The 21,420-nt window shown below is 45.8% G+C and overlaps 1 protein-coding gene across 1 annotated transcript in view; it reads left to right on the forward strand.

The window, feature by feature from the left end:
• The first annotated feature begins 423 nt into the window (after positions 1 to 423).
• The window catches only part of Cfap46 (cilia and flagella associated protein 46), an 86,279-nt gene continuing 65,282 nt past the window's right edge, over positions 424 to 21,420 (forward strand). The window contains exons 1-9 of the mRNA XM_032892355.1: positions 424 to 532; positions 786 to 910; positions 1,162 to 1,293; positions 1,691 to 1,755; positions 3,533 to 3,697; positions 4,489 to 4,612; positions 7,469 to 7,563; positions 8,384 to 8,494; positions 19,273 to 19,372. Of these exons, the coding sequence (XP_032748246.1) occupies positions 484 to 532; positions 786 to 910; positions 1,162 to 1,293; positions 1,691 to 1,755; positions 3,533 to 3,697; positions 4,489 to 4,612; positions 7,469 to 7,563; positions 8,384 to 8,494; positions 19,273 to 19,372 (966 nt within the window). The 5' untranslated portion in view covers positions 424 to 483. The remainder of the gene's footprint in view (positions 533 to 785; positions 911 to 1,161; positions 1,294 to 1,690; positions 1,756 to 3,532; positions 3,698 to 4,488; positions 4,613 to 7,468; positions 7,564 to 8,383; positions 8,495 to 19,272; positions 19,373 to 21,420) is intronic.

Raw genomic sequence — 21,420 nt, forward strand, 5'->3', positions numbered from 1 at the left:
CTTCTCAGGCTGGTAACTTCCCTGACCTGCTGGTACCCAGCAACCCTCCTTCCTACTCTAGTAGGCAACTTCCATCCCCCACCCCCACCCCTCGGGCATCTGTCCAACGGGCGCTCACACGGAGCAGGGAGGTTTTGTGGAGTTCTTTTGTCTTTCTCTGCCGCAACAGAGCGGGACACAGAAACATGGGTAGATGGATGGGAGGTGAGCGCAGCCTGACAAAGAAAGTGAAGAAAGCATGGTGTGGGTGCTGTGGGTGCCAATTCAACACTCAAGAGTTCTTGACCTGGCCTCCGTGTCCACCAGTCCCGCTCCGCCCGCTTGTTGCCTACTTCTCCGCCCCCTTCCCCTCCCTACTCTCGGCGTCACGGACCCCTCAAGTGTCGCCCCGCCCCGAGCTCCCGCGTCCTTGGTCTGGGACCGTCTCTAGGCAACCGCTACTGGTCCAGCAGTGGAGCAGTCTAGCTGTGGGCCTCCAGCGTCATGGACCTGGTCATCACGCAGGAACTGGCCCGTGCCCGGAACCAACAAGGTGGGTCTCACCCTAGCTTTGCTGATGGGAACCCCTTGACCCATGTAGAGTGGCACAGAAGTCCTCCCTTGATGCGATGCGGTGGATACAATTGTTGATCCTGGCTTAGTTGCTGAATTGGGAGGGCTGTGGGTAGCCTGGCCAGGAATTCAGACCCATGTTCCTGTCCCCGAAAGGCTCTTTCGGGGGACTGTGAACTGTGTCTCTCTAACACACCCGTACTGGGCCCCTCTGCTGATTCTCTGCCTGATAGATGCAACTGCCCTGCGGCGAGCTTATGAACTGATCAAGTCAGCAAACCTGGGAAAGTCGGAGCTTGACCCCACAGAGAGCTTCAGCCCGGAGCTGTTTGTGCTGTGTGCAGAGCAGGCACTCAAGGTGGAGCCCTAGGCCTGGCTGTCACCGGCACACAACACCTTCACATCTTTTGGTGTAAACAGCGTGGGGTGTGTGTGTGTGTGTGTGTGTGTGTGTGTGTGTGTGTGTGTGTGTGTGTGTGTGTGTGTGTGTGTATGGGACACTTGATGAGTGTAGTGGGTATGGAAATGACTAAACTAGCCTCATCAGTGACCTGAAGCTGCTTCCTCCTGGGCATCTTCCTTCCTTTTCCTGGCTTCAATCTCCTACAGATGAAAGAACCTGAGATGAGTGAAGACTGCATCCAGATGTACTTCAAAGTGAAGGCACCAGTCACTCAGTTCCTGGGCCGAGCGCACCTGTGCAGGGCCCAGCTTTGTGCCCCACAGTCAGAGGAAAATGTGGTAAGACCACCCCCTTTCACGTCTCACCCCAACCCCAGGGATGGCAGCAAGGCGGGCCTTAGAGAAACTTTAAAGCAACACGGAGTTGGGACCCAGCCTCTCATCACAGTGATGCAAAAAATGTCGACGGTGCCTGTTTGCGCTGTTCTCTCCAGGTGCCTGACGTGAGCCCATATGACCTTCCACCTCTGACCCTTCCGTCTGAGCTGAGCAGAGGAAGGGGTCAGAGAGTCTGGAGCCCAGGCTCACAGGCAGCTGTGGTTGCTCCAGTCTCCGCGGCACCCCGGCTGTGCATAAGCTGGGGTGACAACCAGTTTGCATCAGATGACAGGAATCAAGGTGATGGGTGCTTGGGTGGCAAAATCGGCTCACCTGGGCGCTCTTTCTGCTGTTTTAGGAGGACTTTGAAAATTGTGTGACGCAGTACATGAAGGCTATCAACTTTGCAAAAGGAGAACGGAGGTAGGTATGCAGAACTGCCCGCTCCTACTCGATTGCCTAAGACTCAGGTGCCCCACAGAGCCAAGTGTGTTAATTGAGTTTTATGACATCCATCCCGCTCCCTTCTGTTTTGTGCTTGTAATGGAGTTAGGATGCAGGCTTGTCGTATTACCTGGGAGAGTCAGCCATGTTCATGCAGACTTCCCAGAAGCGGCATCCTTTGCTGTGCTCAGGGGCCTTTGAGTTTGTAGATGGCTGTCAAAGATGGCTCCTTCCCAACCTGTCCCCAAGAACTGGCTTTCGGGTCTCTCTGAATTGAGAAGGGCACACTGCCGTGTTCTTCTGTGTAGAACCTCTGGCCCTGAGCCAAGGCTTCCCGCCTGGAGCTGTGACTCAGCGCAGCTTTTTACTTGGTGGTTGCCTTTGATTTTTCACCCAAACCCAAACCCAGATTCGATTATTGAAACGGTTAAGGTGGCATACACTGGCATTGGCGCACGTGCAGTAGGACCCAACATTAGCAGGGGCTGTCACTCATCCTGCCTGTGTCCGTTGTTCATCGGTTGATGTCCTTCTCAAGTTACACAGTGTGCAGGCACAAGGGTCCAGGCTCCAGCCCCACAGGCCTTCCCTCCAGGAGCCAGGAGCCAATGCTACACCAGAGGTCTTAGCCCAGTGAATGTTTCCAAACAGAACCTTCCAGTTCCTGACCATGTCCCTCTTGCAAGGGTCTTGGAGACAGTTATAGATGCTCCAAACAGGTGACTGGGACTCACTGGTCTGACTGATGGCCACTTGGTTTCTCTCCCTCCTTCCTGGATACTGAACATCAATGGCCTGCCCAGTGCCTTCTCAGCTAGGGTTTCACTGCTGTGAGTCGACACCATGACCAAGACAAGTCTTAAGAGGACAACATTTAATTGGAGCTGGCTCACAGGTGCAGAGGTTCAGTCCATGATCATCAAGGCAGGAGCATAGCAATATCCAGGCAGGCATGGTGTGCAGGCAAAGTTGAGAGCTCTACATCTTCATCTGAAGGCTGCTAGCAGAATACTGGCTTCCAGGCAGCTAGGATGAGCGTCTGAAAGCCCACGCCCACAGTGACACACCTACTCAAGCAGGGCCACACCTCCTAATAGTGCTACTCCCTGGGCCTAGCATCCACAAACCATCACAGTGACCAACCAGTAATAGAATGCCAAGCCTGCCCGCCCACTCCAGAGAGTGGCTTTATAATAAGAAAGTGCCCCATGTGACTGTCTGAGATGCTGACCTTCCACTCAGAGGAGGATGTGGGAGGTAGCTCTCATACATCTTCAACACCCTACTCAAGAGTTTACTTTCAGACATGGAGTCTGTCCTACAGTCCCTCACTTCCACCTCAACACATTCATCTGTCTTACCATCTTTTGCCCACTCAGCTCCTGGCTGATTCTTGGACTTCTTCCAGGTCACAGTAGGATGTCACCTCCTCCAGGAAGCCTTCCATGTTCTTTTCTTTCTTGCTCCCTATATTTTCATAGGGTGTGCTTAGTTCGTGGAAAGACTGAACCTAGTCCACACAGGTAACCTGTTATTACCACTGTGCGTGAGACAGCCACTGTGCGTGTGGGAAAGGGCTGTCAGGGTGGCTCTGCATCCTGGTGCCGATGCAGATTGGAGAGGAGAATTCTAAATGAGGTGCCCGCATCTGATGGTGATTGGACACATCTTCACTTCCCTTCTGAATGGGTTCAGGAATCGGCACCCTCCCCCCAGCCCTGTGCCTCTAGCATTCTGACTTTTGCTTCCTACCCAGGTATTACTTTTTGGTGTTCAATGCTTCTGTTCTCTACTGGCGCATGGTGCGGCCATTCCTCAAGCCTGGATATCACCACTACGTGATTCCCAGCCTCTCCCAAATTGTCAACGTGTTAAATCAGACAGAAGAAGAGGACAAGGAGTGGAGGGCAGAGTTGATGATGTGAGCGGGGGTGGTAGCCCTAACAGCCCTGACAAATCCCTTATTATGATTCATAAAGACCTCTCTCTCTTCCAAAGTACAGCTTGAGTTTCTGACTTGTCAGCAGGTTCTTTCTAGAAATCTATGGATGTTGCGACAGGCCTTAAAGACAAATCAGGATTCAAAGTAAAGGAAATAGGACACAGCCTTTCCTCCTGGCCCATGCTTCTAAAACATTGGTGGGGTGGGTTTGGCTGTGGGTGTGGTTTTGGTAAGCACTTTGGCAAATGGCTATGCCAATGTGAGCATCACATCCGGGTTCCCAGGGGCCTGTGCATGGGAGCTACAGGGCTGTTGCTCAAAAGCCACAGACTATCAGCCAATAACTGGTCACTGTGCCAGTGAGACCTAGAGGGGGTCTTAAACAGGTTTTACAATGACCTTGCTACAAGCAAGAGACCAGGTCCAAAGATGCCAGCCCAAGTCCAGACCACAGTCTACTGGGTTGGTGTACCTGCTTATGGCCATTTGGAAACCTCAAAGAGGAAATTGATGTAAATGAGATGTTTCTTCAAAGTGTCAACTGTAAATACTCTTAATTAAAGTGCCAATAGTTGTGCTGACAGCAGGAATTTCTCCCATTCCCTCTGGCTTTGCACCGAGCAGGCGGATCCTGGAGTTGTGTCATGAGCTCCCCCTGGGAAGCTTTTGAAAGTTTGTGAAAACACAGAGTTTGCAAAGCCTGAGAACCTGTAGATTTGCCACAAAAGAGAGTCTAAGAAGGCTAATGTCTGCTGTTCTCCGATGTCCAGAGAACTTCTAGAATGTTACCTGCAAGCTGGAAGAAAGGAGGATGCTACCAGGTTCTGCATGACGGCAGCGCCCTTCGTCAAAACCCAAGTGCCGCACAAGTACCGGCAGATGTTCTCAACCATGGTAAATGGACGCTTTGAAAAGAGAGGCAACAACTTTGTTAAATGTCTTTGTTAAATGTTCAATGACTTTGTTCCATGTTAAATGGCTTTGTTAAAAGTCATTGTTCAGAAACTGTGCACAAAACAATAACAAGCCCACTGATTGAGGGTAGATAGAAGCATAGGCATATGTGAACAAGGTAAAAACAATGAAAAGAGCGGGCAATCCCTCTTGTGTAAAAAGGCAACGTCCATTCATTTCTATGCTTAAATATTCCTCCTGCAACTGCATCAACTTTTTAATCGACTAACAGAGAATCTGTGGGACTAATGCTTACTACAGTGCTGTATTCCAAGTGTCTACCACCTGGTGATTTGGTTGTACAGAATCAGCTGAAGTTACATATAAAGATGTATAGAACTTAGTGAGAATTTGTCTTCATTACAAATACCAACTTTTTTTCTTTTTTTATTAACTTGAGTATTTCTTATTTACATTTCGAGTATTATCCCTTTCCTGATTTCCGGGCCAACATCTCCCTAGCCCCTCCCCTTCCCCTTCTATATGGGTGTTCTCCTCCCCATCCTCCCCCCATTACCGCCCTCCCCCCAATAATCACGTTCACTGGGGGTTCAGTCTTAGCAGGACCCAGGGCTTCCCCTTACACTGGTGATCTTACTAGGATATTCAATGCTACCTATGTGGTCAGAGTCCAGGGTCAGTCCATGTATAGTCTTTAGGTAGTGGCTTAGTCCCTGGAAGCTCTGGTTACTTGGCATTGTTGTTCATATGGGGCCTCGAGCCCCTTCAAGCTCTTCCAGTTCTTTCTCTGATTCCTTCAACGGGGGTCCCGTTCTCAGTTCAGTGGTTTGCTGCTGGCATTCGCCTCTGTATTTGCTGTATTCTGGCTGTGTCTCTCAGGAGCAATCTACATCCAAAGCTCCTGTCGGCCTACCTTCTTTGCTTCATCCATCTTGTCTAATTGGGTGGCTGTATATGTATGGGCCACATGTGGGGCAGAGCTCTGAATGGGTGTTCCTTCTGTGTCTGTTTTAATCTTTTGCCTCTCTATTCCCTGCCAAAGGTATTCTTGTTCCCCTTTTAAAGAAGGAGTGAAGCATTCACATTTTGATCATACCTCTTGAGTTTCATTTGTTCTAGGCATCTAGGGTAATTCAAGCATTTGGGCTAATAGCCACTTATCAATGAGTGCATACCATGTGTCTTTTTCTGTGATTGGGTTAGCTCACTCAGGATGATATTTTCCAGTTCCAACCATTTGCCTACGAATTTCATAAAGTCATTGTTTTTGATAGCTGAGTAATATTCCATTGTATAGATGGACCACATTTTCTGTATCCATTCCTCTGTTGAAGGGCATCTGGGTTCTTTCCAGCTTCTGGCTATTATAAATAAGGCTGCTATGAACATAGTGAAGCATATGTCTTTTTTATATGTTGGGGCATCTTTTGGGTATATGCTCAAGAGAGGTATAGCTGGGCTCTCAGGCAGTACTATGTCCAATTTTCTGAGGAACCTCCAGACTGATTTCCAGAATGGTTGTACGAGTCTGCAATCCCACCAACAATGGAGGGAGTTCTCTTTCTCCACATCCTCGCCAGCATTTGCTGTCACCTGAGTTTTTGATCTTAGCCATTCTCACTGGTGTGGTGAAATCTCAGGGTTGTTTTGATTTGCATTTTTCCCTTATGACTAAAGATGTTGAACATTTCTTTAGGTGTTTCTCAGCCATTCGGCATTCCTCAGCTGTGAATTCTTTGTTTAGTTCTGAACCCCATTTTTTAATAGGGTTATTTGTCTCCCTGCGGTCTAACTTCTTGAGTTCTTTGTATATTTTGGATATAAGGCCTCGATCTGTTGTAGGATTGGTAAAAATATTTTCCCAATCTGTTGGTTGCCGTTTTGTCCTAACCACAGTGTCCTTTGCCTTACAGAAGCTTTGCAGTTTTATGAAATCCCATTTGTCGATTCTTGATCTTAGAGCATAAGCCATTGGTGTTTTGTTCAGGAAATTTTCTCCAGTGCTCATGTGTTCGAGATGCTTCCCTAGTTTTAATTCTATTAGTTTGAGTGTATCTGGTTTGATGTGAAGGTCCTTGATCCACTTGGACTTAAGCTTTGTACAGGGTGATAAGCATGGATCGATCTGCATTCTTCTACATGTTGACCTTCAGTTGAACCAGCACCATTTGCTGAAAATGCTATCTTTTTTCCATTGGATGGTTTTGGCTCCTTTGTCAAAAATCAAGTGTCCATAGGTGTGTGGGTTCATTTCTGGGTCTTCAATTCTGTTCCATTGGTCTATCTGTCTGTCTCTGTACCAATACCATGCAGTTTTTATCACTATTGCTCTGTAATACTGCTTGAGTTCAGGGATAGTGATTCCCCCTGAAGTCCTTTTATTGTTGAGGATAGTTTTAGCTATCCTGGGTTTTTTGTTATTCCAGATGAATTTGCAAATTGTTCTGTCTAACTCTTTGAAGAATTGGATTGGTATTTTGATGGGGATTGCATTGAATCTGTAGATCGCTTTTGGTAAAATGGCCATTTTTACTATATTAATCCTGCCAATCCATGAGCATGGGAGATCTTTCCATCTTCTGAGGTCTTCTTCAATTTCTTTCTTCAGAGTCTTGAAGTTCTTATTGTACAGATCTTTTACTTGCTTGGTTAAAGTCACACCGAGGTACTTTATATTATTTGGGTCTATTATGAAGGGTGTCGTTTCCCTAATTTCTTTCTCGGCTTGTTTCTCTTTACAAATACCAATTTTATAGGAGGGATTAGATCATATCTAGACACAAACTCCGAGTCCTCCACTGAACGTAGAGGAACATTCGGTTGTGTCCCTGGCAGGTTCGTCATGAAGTGATGGATGACGAAATGTTGAGGGAAGAGAAGAAGCATTCTGTTACCCTCTCTGTCACTTACCACATCAATTCGCTGAAAGCGTAAGTGGGTCGGGAAGGCCGAGCTTCTCAGGCTGGGGTCAGAGCAGTGCTGCCCCCCTGGGATGCCTTTGTCAGAAAGAGAATTCTGGGAGATAGGGCTACAGGGGGTTCCCAAGAGGAGGTGGCACTAAGATTCTGTGGGGGAGGATCTAAAGTAGGCCCCATTTGCCACACCCCACTACTGGGAAGTGGGGTGCAGTAAAACCACCAACGAAGTAGTCAGAGTACCAGCTAGTGAAGAGAGTCCTGCCAGATGAAGTGTGAGGTAGACCATGAGGAGGCCCTGGTGCGTTTAAGACTGAGGAGAATGAGAAGAACGGCATGCTTGGTCCCAGGGTGAGTGAGGCGCAAGATGTCCTGTCCTAAGGTAAGTGAGGAGACTGCAGTATTTTGAGGTTGCGGAGAGTGGCTTACTTCAGGGTGTTTTTGACCTCCAGGCAATAATGCCGAGAGACTTCTGGTCTCAGGTCCTATAGCAAAGTGAGGATGAGGTCCAATGTGTCCCAGGGCAGGGGATTCTAGGGACAGTGCTGACTCTGTAGACAAGCCCTTGCACTGTCTCCTGGAGTTTCCCTGCAGTGATACAAGGAAAGGAGCATTGCCTGCCAAGAGGAAGTATAAGGAGGTAGGAAAATTTGCCTGGGAAATGAGACAGGAAGGAAGGAGATGGGGTGTTTTCAGACCCACCTCCCCTTCTGTAAGAAGCATGGGTTGGCTCCTTGATTTAAGTTTCCCTGAGAATCATTTTTAACAAGTATGGCAGGATGCTTGGGTGACTCGGCATTTACATTTGGTGACTCAGCATTTCCATCAATTCCAGGAAACTGGATAAAAACGATTTGCCAGAAAATTTGGAGCAAATTCTGAAGAAACTGTATAAGAATTTAACTCAGTACCATCATCAACAGTCCCCTCACATCCAAGAGGAAAAGTAAGTGTGACTCTCCTCTAGCTGTACACAGAGAGATACCTACATGGTCACCACACGACATGCAGAAAGTACTCGAACAAGTGGAAAGATATGAAAGCGAGCAGCTAGAACCTTGCAGGGACCAGCCCCACACCAGGGGAGGATTTGGTACAGCCTCCCTGGTAATATCGTCCTGAGGTCCATACTATCTGTGCACTGCACTGGAATGTGGACCTCCATATCCTGCCTTGGAAAATCAAATTTAACTTCTAGGCACAGTCATTTCAGTTTGCCACCATGCCTCCCCGACTTCTTGGTGGCCACGTAGATGAATGCATTGACATGAGTGCTCTCCGGGGGTTCGTTTTAACTCTGAGATCTTTCTGAACGTTGGTGGAGTTGGGAGGGCTTCTGGGCTGGCTCCCGAATGAACAGCAAGGTGCTGAAGCAGAGGTGAGGTTCTAGGATGTTCTCTCACAGATCTGGAGGGAGTTTGTTTCTCACCCCAGTGGCTGTCTGTCTATCACACCACTGTGAGAACTTTGTGTTCGTTTGAGATGATGAAATTGCAACTGCCCCGAAATGTTGGCTTTGAGTCTCTGATCACCAGTGGGATCCAACCTTCACCTAAGGTTGGAGTCAGACTGCAAGGGTGACTTGGACACACGGCCTTTGTACAGTGTGAGTGCAGGCAACACACACTGAAGGAAGGTGGACTCCGGCCCCCAGGACAGGCGTCCTGTTAAGAAGAGGGAAACTTGGGCACAGAAACACACATGGTAAAGCCCGTGTAGCAGTGGAAACAGAGGGTACCAACATTTGCTGGCCACAACCTGGAGAGGTGAGGAGCGAGCCTCCACTGCCTTCAGATGGAACGTAGCTTGGGGGAACACCTTGATCTGAGGTCCGGCATGAGAACTCGGAGACAACCTTGTCTGCTGTTTCATGTTGCTCTGTCTGTAGGAACCAGAAAATGGATGGAGAGCACGTGTTGTCTGTGGCAGTGTGACAAATGACCACAAAATCAAAGCTTAAAACACAGCACATTCGTATCTATCTGGTTGTATCCACAGGTATGACTCTAATTCACCTAACCAGCAAGATGTCAGCTGCCTCTCTCAGGTCTCTCTGGCAGCTAAGCTCTCACATGGCCATTGGCATGAGTAGTTCCTTATGCCCTACAGACCATGGGGTATCTCCAGAGGACAGTCTGTTTTATCAAGCACAGCCAGGGCGAGAACCATCTGTCTATAGGCAGGGCTATGTGTGGCTTGGGGCAGGGCTGGACTCTGCTTGTACATGGTGGTGGTTCTGTAAAGCTTGGCACATATGCCCTGGGGAGAGGAACATGCACAGAGCCACATTTGGGGTCCCAGGGACCCTAAAGCCTGAGTAAGCGCAAGAGGAGAGGGATCAAGTCCTTCTGTGTTCTGGGCTCCTCGAACTGGTTTCCAGATCCTCTGTCAGGCCAATAGGAGCTCAGAGGCATGAATACTCATGTACATTTGAGCATGTATGCGTGCTTGTTCCTTGAAGGAAGGCCACATCTGTCACCAGATTCTCCGAATTGCTTTAACTGAAATCAGACCCCAGCAGTCTGTCTATGGCTGAGAATTCTACCTGGGATTTGGGGGTGATGAAATTCCTTTATGAGGACATGCTCATTGCTCTCTGAGGTGAGATTCCTAGAAAGAGGGTTCTGGGGTGCTGCATGGGACATACATACTGGGAGTTTGCTTTCTGCTATCATGGTGACTTCTCTGAGACTGCATGGCGATAGTTTCATTGCTTGGCCGCGACGAAGCCAGGCATTTACTTATACAAGTATGAGCACCGTTTTCTCTGTTGGCTCCCTAGTCCTGTCTTTTAATGTTCCTGACTTTTAGCATAGCTGACCATAAGAGCTTTCCCGTACTGAGATCGGAGCCCTTTTGCTTTGTCGTCTTTACAAATTCTCCAGGTGATCACTTAAGCTTTTCTAAGGCTTCATATATAGAGTTATACTTAACACACACACACACACACACACACACACACACACACACACACACACACACACACACGCACACAAATGTGAGCTAATATTCATTCCCACCAATCGTGGGCCAGATGCTGTCTTTGGTCCTTAACATGTGTGAACTCATCTATTTAGTGGAACCTGGGAGTGGATGTGTGGATGCTCAGAGGAGCTCACTCTGAGCCACCACCAGCTGATGTTTCCTCAACCCATACCTCTGACGGGAGTCCCCGCAGTGAACCGATGAGGAGTTAATCTCCAAGGCTCTGCTTCTGTGTGAACTAGTAGTTGAAGTACACAGGGGCGCCCCCTCCAGAATCCATTGTGAATAGAAGGTCCCAGAACTGCTTCAGCCTTTTATACAATCCATACTCTACTACTGCCCCTAGAATGCAGCCATACAGACCCCAACTTGTCTGGGATACCACATAAAGAAACCCAAGCTGCCTTCTAATGGATACAGAACCCTTTCCCACAACCCAGAGAGTCTCAGAGCCGCCTGATACTACAGGGTTAGGTCTTTGTTTGGGCTTTTATGTCTGGAATTCTTACTGCGGGGCTGGGGGCTATAATATTTGACCAGCTATTTACTCTTTCCCAAGTTCCTTCTTCTTGACTGGTAGGCCCAGAGCTCAAGTGAAGCAAGGAGGCAAAAGTCCTGAGGCCATGCCTTAGCTATGCAGAGCCTAAGAGAAGAAGGGTGGGCAGCCAAAAGATCCTGTCTTCATGAAGCTGCCTCTCATCTGGGACAGCTCAAGAGCAAAGAAAGGGAAGATGGTGGCCCCACACATAGTCACTGTGACTATCTGGATGTGTCCCTAACATTACAAAGACAGATGAGACACTCAGCCTTTCCTCCCCAGGATGCTGCCAGTATCTGAGGACACTAGTGGGAGGAATGCAGGGATGCAGAATGAGGAGAGGATGATGGGAAGCAGAATGAGGAGAGGATGAAGGGATACAGGAGGAGAAGATGAAGGGATACAAGAGGAGGAAAGAATGATGGGATGCAGAAGGGAAGAGGATGATGGGATGCAGAAGGCCCAAGATTGAGGCCAGGAAGCTCCGGCCAGTTTCTTTGAGTACAGCCTAGCATAGGTCTTAAAAAAAAAATGTCAGTTTCGCCTTCCGATTTCCATCTACACACGGAGCTGACTCTGTGCCAAAGCTCTCTGTACCAAACCCCACCAGGAGAAAGCTGGTCTCCAGGAGTGCTGACACACCTGAGAGCACAGATAAGACCACCACTTCTGCTCAGAGGGACCCTCCTGGAGCCCTCAGGACACAAGAACCAAGGAGCAGTCTGGGACAGAATCCTTGAGATTTCCATCTGTGCCCATAGCTGACCCTGTGCTATAGTTCTTGGTACCAAATCTGGCTGGGAGAGAACTAGTATCCCAGGAGTACTGACACACAGGCTTACAGGAGGGTCAAGCCACGGTCAGAGACAGCAAGACCAGCTAACACCAGAGATAACCAGATGGCAAGAGGCAAGGGCAAGAACCTAAGCAACAGAAACCAAGGCTTCTTGACATCATCATTTGTCTAGATACCTCAACACATGAGAAAAGCAAGATTCTGATTTAAAAGTCACATCTCATGATGATGTTAGAGGACTTTAAGAAGGACAAAATAACTCCCTTAAAGAAATATAGGACAACATAGGTAAACAGGTGGAGCCCTTAAAGAGGAAACGCAAAAATCCCTTAAAGAATTACAAAAAAACACAACCAAACAGATGAAGGAATTGGACAAAGCCATTCAAGATGTAAAAATGGAAATAGAAACAATAAAGAAATCAAAGGGAAACAAATCACAAAGGGAGACAACCCTCGAGAGAGAAAGCCTAGGAAAGAGATCAGGAGTCAGAGAGAGAAAGCCTAGGAAAGAGATCAGGAGTCATAGACAAAAGCATCACTGACAGAATACAAGGGATAGAAAGAGACTCTCAGAGGCAGAAGATACCATAGAAAACATTGAAACAACAGTCAAAGAAAATGCAAAACACAAAAGGCTCCTAACCCAACATCCAGGAAATCCAGGACACAACGAGAGGATCAAACTTAAGGATAATAGGTATAGAAGAGAGTGAAGACTCCCAACCTAAAGGGCCAGTAAATATCTTCAACAAAATTATAGAAGAAATCTGCTCTAACCTAAAGAAATACCCATGAGCATACAAGAACCCTACAGAACTCCAAATAGATTGGACCAGAAAAGAAATTCCTCCTGTCACATAATAGTCAAAACACCAAATGCACAAAACAAAAAAAGACTATTAAAAGCAGTAAGGGAAAAAGGCCAAGTAACATATAAAGGCAGACTTATTAGAATTACACCAGATTTCTCAACAGAGACAATGAAAGTTAGAAGATCCTGAACAGATGTCAAACAGACACTAAAAGCACACAAATGCCAGCCCAGGCTACTATATCCAGCAAAACTCCCAATTTCATAGTTGGAGAAGCCAAGATATTCCATGACAAAACAAAATTTATACAATACATTTCCACAAATCCAGCCCTACAAAGGTTAATAGATGGAAAACTCCAACACAAAGAGGGAAACTACAACCTAGAAAAAACAAGAAATTAGTGTCCTTGCAAAGAAACCAAAATAAGAGAGACACACAAACGTAATTCCACATCTAACAAAAATATTAAGAAACAACAATCATTATTAATAATATCTCTCAACATCAATGGATTCAATTCCCTAATAAAAATAGACTAAATGACTGGATATGAAAAGAGGAGTTAGCATTTTGCTGCACACAGGAAACCCACCTCAGGGACAAAGACAGTCACTAGCTCAGAGTAAAAGGCTGGAAAAACTTTTCCAAGCAAATGGTCCCAAGAAACAAGCTGGAGTAGCCATTCTAATACTGAATAAAATTGACTTTCAATGAAAAGTTATCAAAAAAGACAAGGAAGGACACTCCATACTCGTCAAAGGAAAAATCCACCAAGATGAACTCTCAATCCTGAATATCTATGCCCCATATGCAAGGGCACCTACATTCATAAAAGAAACCTTACTAAAGCTCAAAGCACACATTGCGCCTCATACAAGAATAGTAGGAGATTTCAACACCCCACTCTTCTCAATGGACAGATCATGGAAACAGAAACTAAACAGAGACACAATGAAACTAGCAGAAGTTATGAACCAAATAGATTTAACAGATATCTATAGAACATTTCATCCTAAAACAAAAGAATATACCTTCTTCTCAGCACCTCATGATACCTTCTCCAAAATTGACCATACAATCAGTCACAAAACAGGCCTCAAGAGATACAAGAAGATTGAAATAAAACCATGCATCCTATCAGATCACCATGGACTCAGGCTGGTCTTCAACAACAACAAAAACTACAGAAAGCCCACATACACATGGAAGCTGAACAATGCTCTACTCAATGATAACTAGGTCAAGGAAGAAAGAAATTGAAAACTTTTTAGACTTTAATGAAAACGAAGGCACAACATACCCAAACTTCTGGGACACAATGAAAGCAGTGCTAAGAGACAAACTCATAGCTCTGAGTGCCTGCAGAAAGAAACTGGAGAGAGCATATGTCAGCAGCTTGACAGCACACCGGAAAGCTCTAGACAAAAAGGCAAATACACCCAAGAGGAGAACATGGCAGGAAATAATCAAACTCAGGGCTGAAATCAACCAAGTAGAAACAAAAAGAACTATACAAAGAATCAACAAAACCAGGAGCTGGTTCTCTGAGAAAAATCAGTAAGATAGATAAACCCTTAGCCAGACTAACCAGAGGGTACAGAGAGAGTATCCAAATTAACAAAGTAAGAAAGGAAAAGGGAGACATAACCACAGAAACTGAGGAAATTCAAAAAATCATCAGATCCTACTACAAAAGCCTATATTCGACAAAACTGGAAAATCTGCAGGAAATGAACAATTTTCTATACAGATACCAGGTACCAAAGTTAAATCAGGATCAGATAAACCGTCTAAACAGTCCCATAACCCTTAAAGAAATGGAAGCAGTCATTAAAAGTCTCCCAACTGGGGCTGGAGAGATGGCTCAGTGGTTAAGAGCACACACTGCTCTTGCAGAGGTCCTGAGTTCAAATCCCAGCAACCACATGGTGGCTCACAACTATCTGTAATGGAATCTGATGCCCTCTTCTGGTATGTCTGAAGAGAGTTACAGTATATTTGTATATAATAAATCTTTTTTTTAAAAAAAAAAAAGTCTCCCAACCAAAAAGAGTACAGGTCCAGATGGGTTTAGTGCAGATTCTATCAGACCTTCATAGAAGACCTCATACCAATGCTATCCAAACTATTCCACAAAATGGAAACAGAAGGAACACTACCCAATTCCTTCTATGAAGCCACAATCACACTTATACCTAAACCACACAAAGCCCAACAAAGAAAGAGAACTTATTTCCCTTATGAATATTGATGCAAAAATACTTAATAAAAAATATCAGAAACTGAATCTAAGACCACATCAAAATGATCATCCATCATGATCATTAGGGTTCATCACAGGGATGCAGGAATGGTTCAATACACAGAAATCCATCAAAGTAATCCACTATATAAACAAACTCAAAGAAAAAAACCCACACAATCATCTTATTAGATGCTGAGAAAGCATTTGACAAAATTCAACACCCCTTCATGTTAAAAGTCTTGGAAAGACCAGGAATTCAAGGCTCATACCTAAACATAGTAAAAACAATATACAGCAAACCAGTAGCTAACATCAAACTACATGGAGAGAAACTTGAAACAATCCCACTAAAATCAGGGACTAGACAAGACTGCCCACTCTCTCCCTACTTATTCAATATAGTACTTAAAGTCCTAGCCAGATTAATTAGACAAAAAAGGAGGTCAAAGGGATACAAACTTGAAAAGAAGTCAAAATATCACTAATTGCAGATAATATGATAGTATACTTAAGTGACCCCAAAATTCCACCAGAGAACTCTCACACCTGATGAAACGACTTCAGCAAAGTGGCTGAATATAAGATTAACTCAAACAAATCAGTAGCCTTCCTCTACTCAAAGGATAAATAGGCTGAGAAAGAAATTAGGGAAATGACACCCTTCACAATAGTCCCAAATAATATAAAATACCTTGGTGTGACTCTAATCAAGCAAGCAAAAGATCTGTATGACAAGAATTTCAAGTCTTTGAAGAAAGAAATTGAAGAATTTCTCAGAAGATGTAAAGATCTCCCATGCTGATGGATTGGTAGGATTAATATAGTAAAAATTGCCATCTTGGCAAAAGCAATCTACAGAGTCAATGTAATCCCCATCAAATTCCAACTCAATTTTTCACAGAATTAGAAAGAGCATTTTGCAAATTCATTTGGAATAACAAAAAATCCAGAATAGCGAAAACTATTCTCAGCAATAAAAGAACTTCTGGGGAAATCACCATACCTGACCTCAAGCAGTATTACAGAGCAATGTGATAAAAACTGCATGGTATTGGTACAGAGACAGGCAGGTAGATCAATGGAATAGAATTGAAGACCCAGAAATGAACCCACACACCTATGGTCGCTTGATCTTTGACAAAGGAGCTTCAACAAATGGTGGTGGTTCAACTGGTGGTCAGCACGTAGAAGAATGAAAATTAATCCATTTTTTTTTTTTTTTAAATTTTTTTATTAACTTGAATATTTCTTATATACATTTCGAGTGTTATTCCTTTCCGGTTTCGGCAAACATCCCCTCCCCCTCCCCTTCCTTATGGGTGTTCCCTCCCCACCCTCCCCCATTGCCGCCCCCCCCCAACAGTCTAGTTCACTGGGGTTCGGTATTAGCAGGACCAGGGCTTCCCTTCCACTGGTGCTCTTACTAGGATATTCATTGCTACCTATGAGGTCAGAGTCCAGGGTCAGTCCATGTATAGTCTTTAGGTAGTGGCTTAGTCCCTGGAAGCTCTGGTTGCTTGGCATTGTTGTACATATGGGGTCTGAGCCCTTCAAGCTCTTCCAGTTCTTTCTCTGATTCCTTCAACGGGGGTCCTATTCTCAGTTCAGTGGTTTGCTGCTGGCATTCGCCTCTGTATTTGCTGTATTCTGGCTGTGTCTCTCAGGAGCGATCTACACTTCTGCACTTCTTTGCTTCATCCATCTTGTCTAATTGGGTGGCTGTATATATATGGGCCACATGTGGGGCAGGCTCTGAATGGGTGTTCCTTCAGTCTCTGTTTTAATCTTTTGCCTCTCTCTTCCCTGCCAAGGGGTATTCTTGTTCCTTTTAAAGGAGTGAAGCATTCACATTTTGTTCCTCCGTCTTGAGTTTCATGTGTTCTAGGCATCTAGGGTAATTCAGGCATTTGGGCTAATAGCCACTTATCAATGAGTGCATACCATGTATGTATTTCTGTGATTGGGTTAGCTCACTCAGGATGATATTTTCCAGTTCCAACCATTTGCCTACAAATTTCATAAACTCGTTGTTTTTGATAGCTGAGTAATATTCCATTGTGTAGATGTACCACATTTTCTGTATCCATTCCTCTGTTGAAGGGCATCTGGGTTCTTTAAATTAATCCATTCTTATCCACTTGTACAAAGCTCAAGTCCAAGTAAATCAAGGACCTCCAAATAAACTAACAGAAGAGAAAGTGGGGAAGAGCCTCAGATACATGGGCACAGGGGAAATTTTTCTGAACAGAACACCAATGGCTTATGCTATAAGATCAAGAATTGAAAAATGGGACCTCATAAAATTGCAAAAATTCTGTAAGGCAAAGGACACTGTCATTAGGACAAATCGGCAACCAACAGATTGAGAAAAGATCTTTACCAAGTCTATATCCGATAGAGGGCTAATATCCAAAATATATGAAGAACTCAAGAAGTTAGATTCCAGAGAATCAAATAACCCTATTAAAAATGGGGTACAGAGCTAAACAAAGAATTCTCAGCTGAGGAATGTCGAATGGCCAAGAAGCACAGAAAGAAATGTTCAACATTCTTGGTCATCAGGGAAATGCAAATCAAAACAACCCTGAGATTCCACCTCATACCAGTGAGAATGGCTAAGATCAAAAACTCAGATGACAGCAGATGCTGGCGAGGATGTGGAGAAAGAGGAACACTCCTCCATTGTTGGTGGGACTGCAAACTGGCACAACCACTCTGGAAGTCAGTCTGGAGGTTCCTCAGAAAATTGGACATTGCACAACCTGAGGACCCAGCTATACCACTTCTGGGCATATACTCAAAAGATGCTCCAACATAAAACAAAGACACATGTTCCACTATGTTCATAGCAGCCTTATTTATAATAGCCAGAAGCTGGAAAGAACCCACATGTCCTTCAACAGAGTAATGAATACAGAAAACATGGTACATCTACACTATGGAGTACTACTCAACTATTAAAAACAATGACTTCATGAAATTCTTAGTCAAATGGATGGAACTAGAAAATATCATCCTGAGTGAGGTAACCCAATCACAAAAGAACACAAATGGTATGCACTCACTGATGAGTGAATATGAGCCCAAAATCTCGAAATACCCAAGAAACAATCCACAGACCACATGAAGCTCAAGAAGGATGACCAAAGTGTAGATGCTTCAGACCTTCTTAGAAGGGGAAACAAAAATACTCACAGGAGGAAATACGGAGACAAAGTGTGGAGCAGAGACCGAAGGAATGGCCATCTAGAGACCGTTCCACACGGCAATCCATCCCATATACATACAGCCACCAAACCCATACAGTATTGTGGATACCAAGAAGTACTTTGCTGACAGGAGCCTGATATAACTGTCTTCTGAGAGGCTCTGTCAGAGCATGACAAATACAGACGTGGATGCTTGCAGCCAACCATTGGACTGAGATCAGGTTCCCCAATGGAAGATTTAGAGAAAGGAATGAAGGAGCTGAAGGGTTTGCAACTCCATAAGAACAACAATATCAATCAACCAGAACCCCCAGAGCTCTCAGGGACTAAACCACCATCCCAAGAGTACACAGGGATGGACCTATGGCTCCATCTGCATATGTAGCAGAAGATGGCCTTGTCAGGTATCAGTGGGAGGAGGGGGCCTTGGTCCTGTGTAGGCTCGATGCCCCAGTATAGGGGAATGTCAGGCTGGAAGAGGGAGGGAGTGGGAGCACCCTCATAGAAGCAGGGGGAGGGGGAATGGGATAGTGGGTTTCTAGAGGGGAAGCCAGGAAATGGGATGACATTTGAAGTGTAAATTTAAAAATATCCAATAAAAGAAAAAACGATTACCATACCTCAAAACATATAGAATAACACTATGTGTGTGTGTGTGTGTGTGTGTGTTCATACTTGTGTGCACCACAGCATACATGGTAAAAAGAAAATTGACAGTTTCCTCTATCATTTTTTTTTCCTTGTCAAAATAGTTTGTCTATCCCTGGTCCCTGCACTTTAATACATGTTTAGCATCACCCACTGAGACTCAGACTGGTGGTGGTGAATACATTGATGATATCCCATAGGCCTGCAACAGGCAGGAGGAACCTGTACCATGTCTTCTGTGCAGCGTCAACTGCACAAGTAGGGACTTCGTGGTGACCCAGTGTCATGGCGTGGAGCCCTGGATGGGTACAGTGTGTCCAGTAGGGACAGATGCAACATTGTGGAGAGCTCTGGGTCCTACAACAGCTAGCAGCCCGGGCCAGCACAGCTCCTGCCACTGTCACAGTGGAGCACAGCTAACATTGCCTCTGCCAAACAAGTCCGTGCCTGCCCCGTGCTGAGTGGAGCCTGTTCCTTTCCTTCCAGAATCCTTTTGCTTTTTGAATTGGGCCGCCTGTGTCTGACCTTGAAAAACGAGAAAATAGCCAGTGACTGCCTTATATACCTGAAGAAAATGGAAAACGAAGTGAGTGAGTTAGAGTTGGCTTGGAGTGGTGGCTATCGGGGGCGGCTCATAGGACTATGGGCCCAGGGCTGAAAGAGAAAGTGTTGGTGGGAAAGGCCTTGCATCCTCAGCCTGTGCCTCCTGCATAAGTGTGCCAGCCATTTCTGCTGATCTGCACCTGTGTCTCTCCTGCCACCTCTGTCACTGGCTCTGGCCTGTGTGCCACCACTGTCCCTCTAGTTCAGGGAAGGGCTATATAATACTCATAGTAGTAACGATATATCCCATGCCCCCCTGACCTCTGGACATCTAAATCATACTTAATTTTTCTTACTTCACAAAGGACTACTGCAGAGATTCTGTGTCTAAACCAATCAGGGCTTCTTCAGTAACCTGGATTGCCAAGGGACTGTAACTGTAATGATTTTTATGCTTATGACAATCTTGACGTCCAGGGGAAGCTTGGGAGCACACATGCTGACAGGAGCAAGCTACTACCCATCCTCAAGCCTCTCCACCACCTGTGAAGCAGCCCCCAGCCCACATCCCAAGGAGGCCCCAGATCTTCCTGGTTCCACCTTGCCTTGCTGAAGCTGCGGTCTCTTGGTAGTGAGCCTCGGCTGCTTGTGCTGGGTATCTTTAACTCAGAGGCAGGGGAGGCTCGGAGGTACTGTGCCACTGAGTCCACACCCCCCTCTCTTCTTCTCAGTGATCTGAGACCTCAACCTCAACGTGTCTAAGGAGTGTTATTCATACATGCATACTTAAAGGAGATGTGTTTGTATTTTTAGTTAAGCGCATCAGTGTCAGTAAGTTCTCCAACTTTTTACACCTTGTTTTCTGTGTGCTCTGTTTTTATTTCCTGTGGGAAAACACCTCTATTCTTTACCTACTAGGACAGATGTCTCAATTGGGCAGAGAACATCCATCCTTTGTTATGCTTCTTGGTATGAGTACAGGGAAGACTGGCTATTCTTTACTGGTAAATTGTCTCGGGTCTTCCTTAGAAGTATACTCCACCATGCAATCCTTGTCCATCCTCCTTGCTGGATGGCCTTCTTGGACACTTTGGTTTTCTCTCCACTTTGCCCCTACTTCCTGGTACAGAACGTGATGCCTAAGAGGTGGTCAGAAAGTGTCTCTATATGCTGAAGATGGCCAGCTCTCAGGCCTGCAGCTCCTTGTGTGGCCTACAGAAACCTGAGGCTGAGAGTCAAAGAAGCAGGCCACTTTCAAGGTCAGCAGGAAAACACACCCCAGGAGGAAGAAGCACCAAGCCCAAACATCTGTGCAAAACAAAAGCAAAAACATAATTCTGTCCAGATTGTCCAGGAGCAAGTAAGCTCTTCACCGTGTAAAGCAGCAAAGGGAGACAGCAATGGAGTCTACCTTGTGGCCCACAGAGCAGAGATGCAGCAATGTTGTCCTCAAGTCCAAAGCACCTGAAAACCAAACATCATACAAGGAACTACAGCCCTCAAGGCACTGGGCAGCAGATAAGGAGGGAAAGTCCTGTGCAGCTTCACTACCAGGAACAGAGACCCAGGCGAAGCCCAGTGCATCAGCCTGGCAGCGGGGCTGTAGTGGGGATGAGTCAGATGCAGGTCACAAGACAGAAGGGTATGAGCAGTGACAGCACACGGGAAAGCTGCTGTGATCCCTTAGCTGAGCATTAATGAGCACATCCACTCCAGGGCAGCATTCATGTTGGGGAAACAGTTTACCTAGAGAAGTAAGGCAGTACACATCTCTGTAGGAATCGCTCCTGCCCTTTTCAGCCAGAGATCCAGACTCTGGATCTTCAGGTTGAAAACTCAGAAGTATCACGGAGGTTCATCGTACCCAGTAGGCAAGCCCTCCAACCCACTGTCACCCAGCCGCGAGTCTTATGAACCACAATAGTAACAGGCCCGACAAGATATGCCCACTGGTACACTATCAGCACAGAGGTTATGGTAGGAACCAGTCACTTTCTGATCACGTTTAAAGCCTCTCCACATGGCAGAACTCATGCCGCTTAACATTGTTAATACGGTCAAGAGTCCAAGGCTAGGCAGGCAACAGCTCTC

The sequence above is a fragment of the Rattus rattus genome, chromosome 2 (assembly GCF_011064425.1).
Source record: "Rattus rattus isolate New Zealand chromosome 2, Rrattus_CSIRO_v1, whole genome shotgun sequence".
Classification (NCBI taxonomy): Eukaryota; Metazoa; Chordata; class Mammalia; order Rodentia; family Muridae; genus Rattus; species Rattus rattus.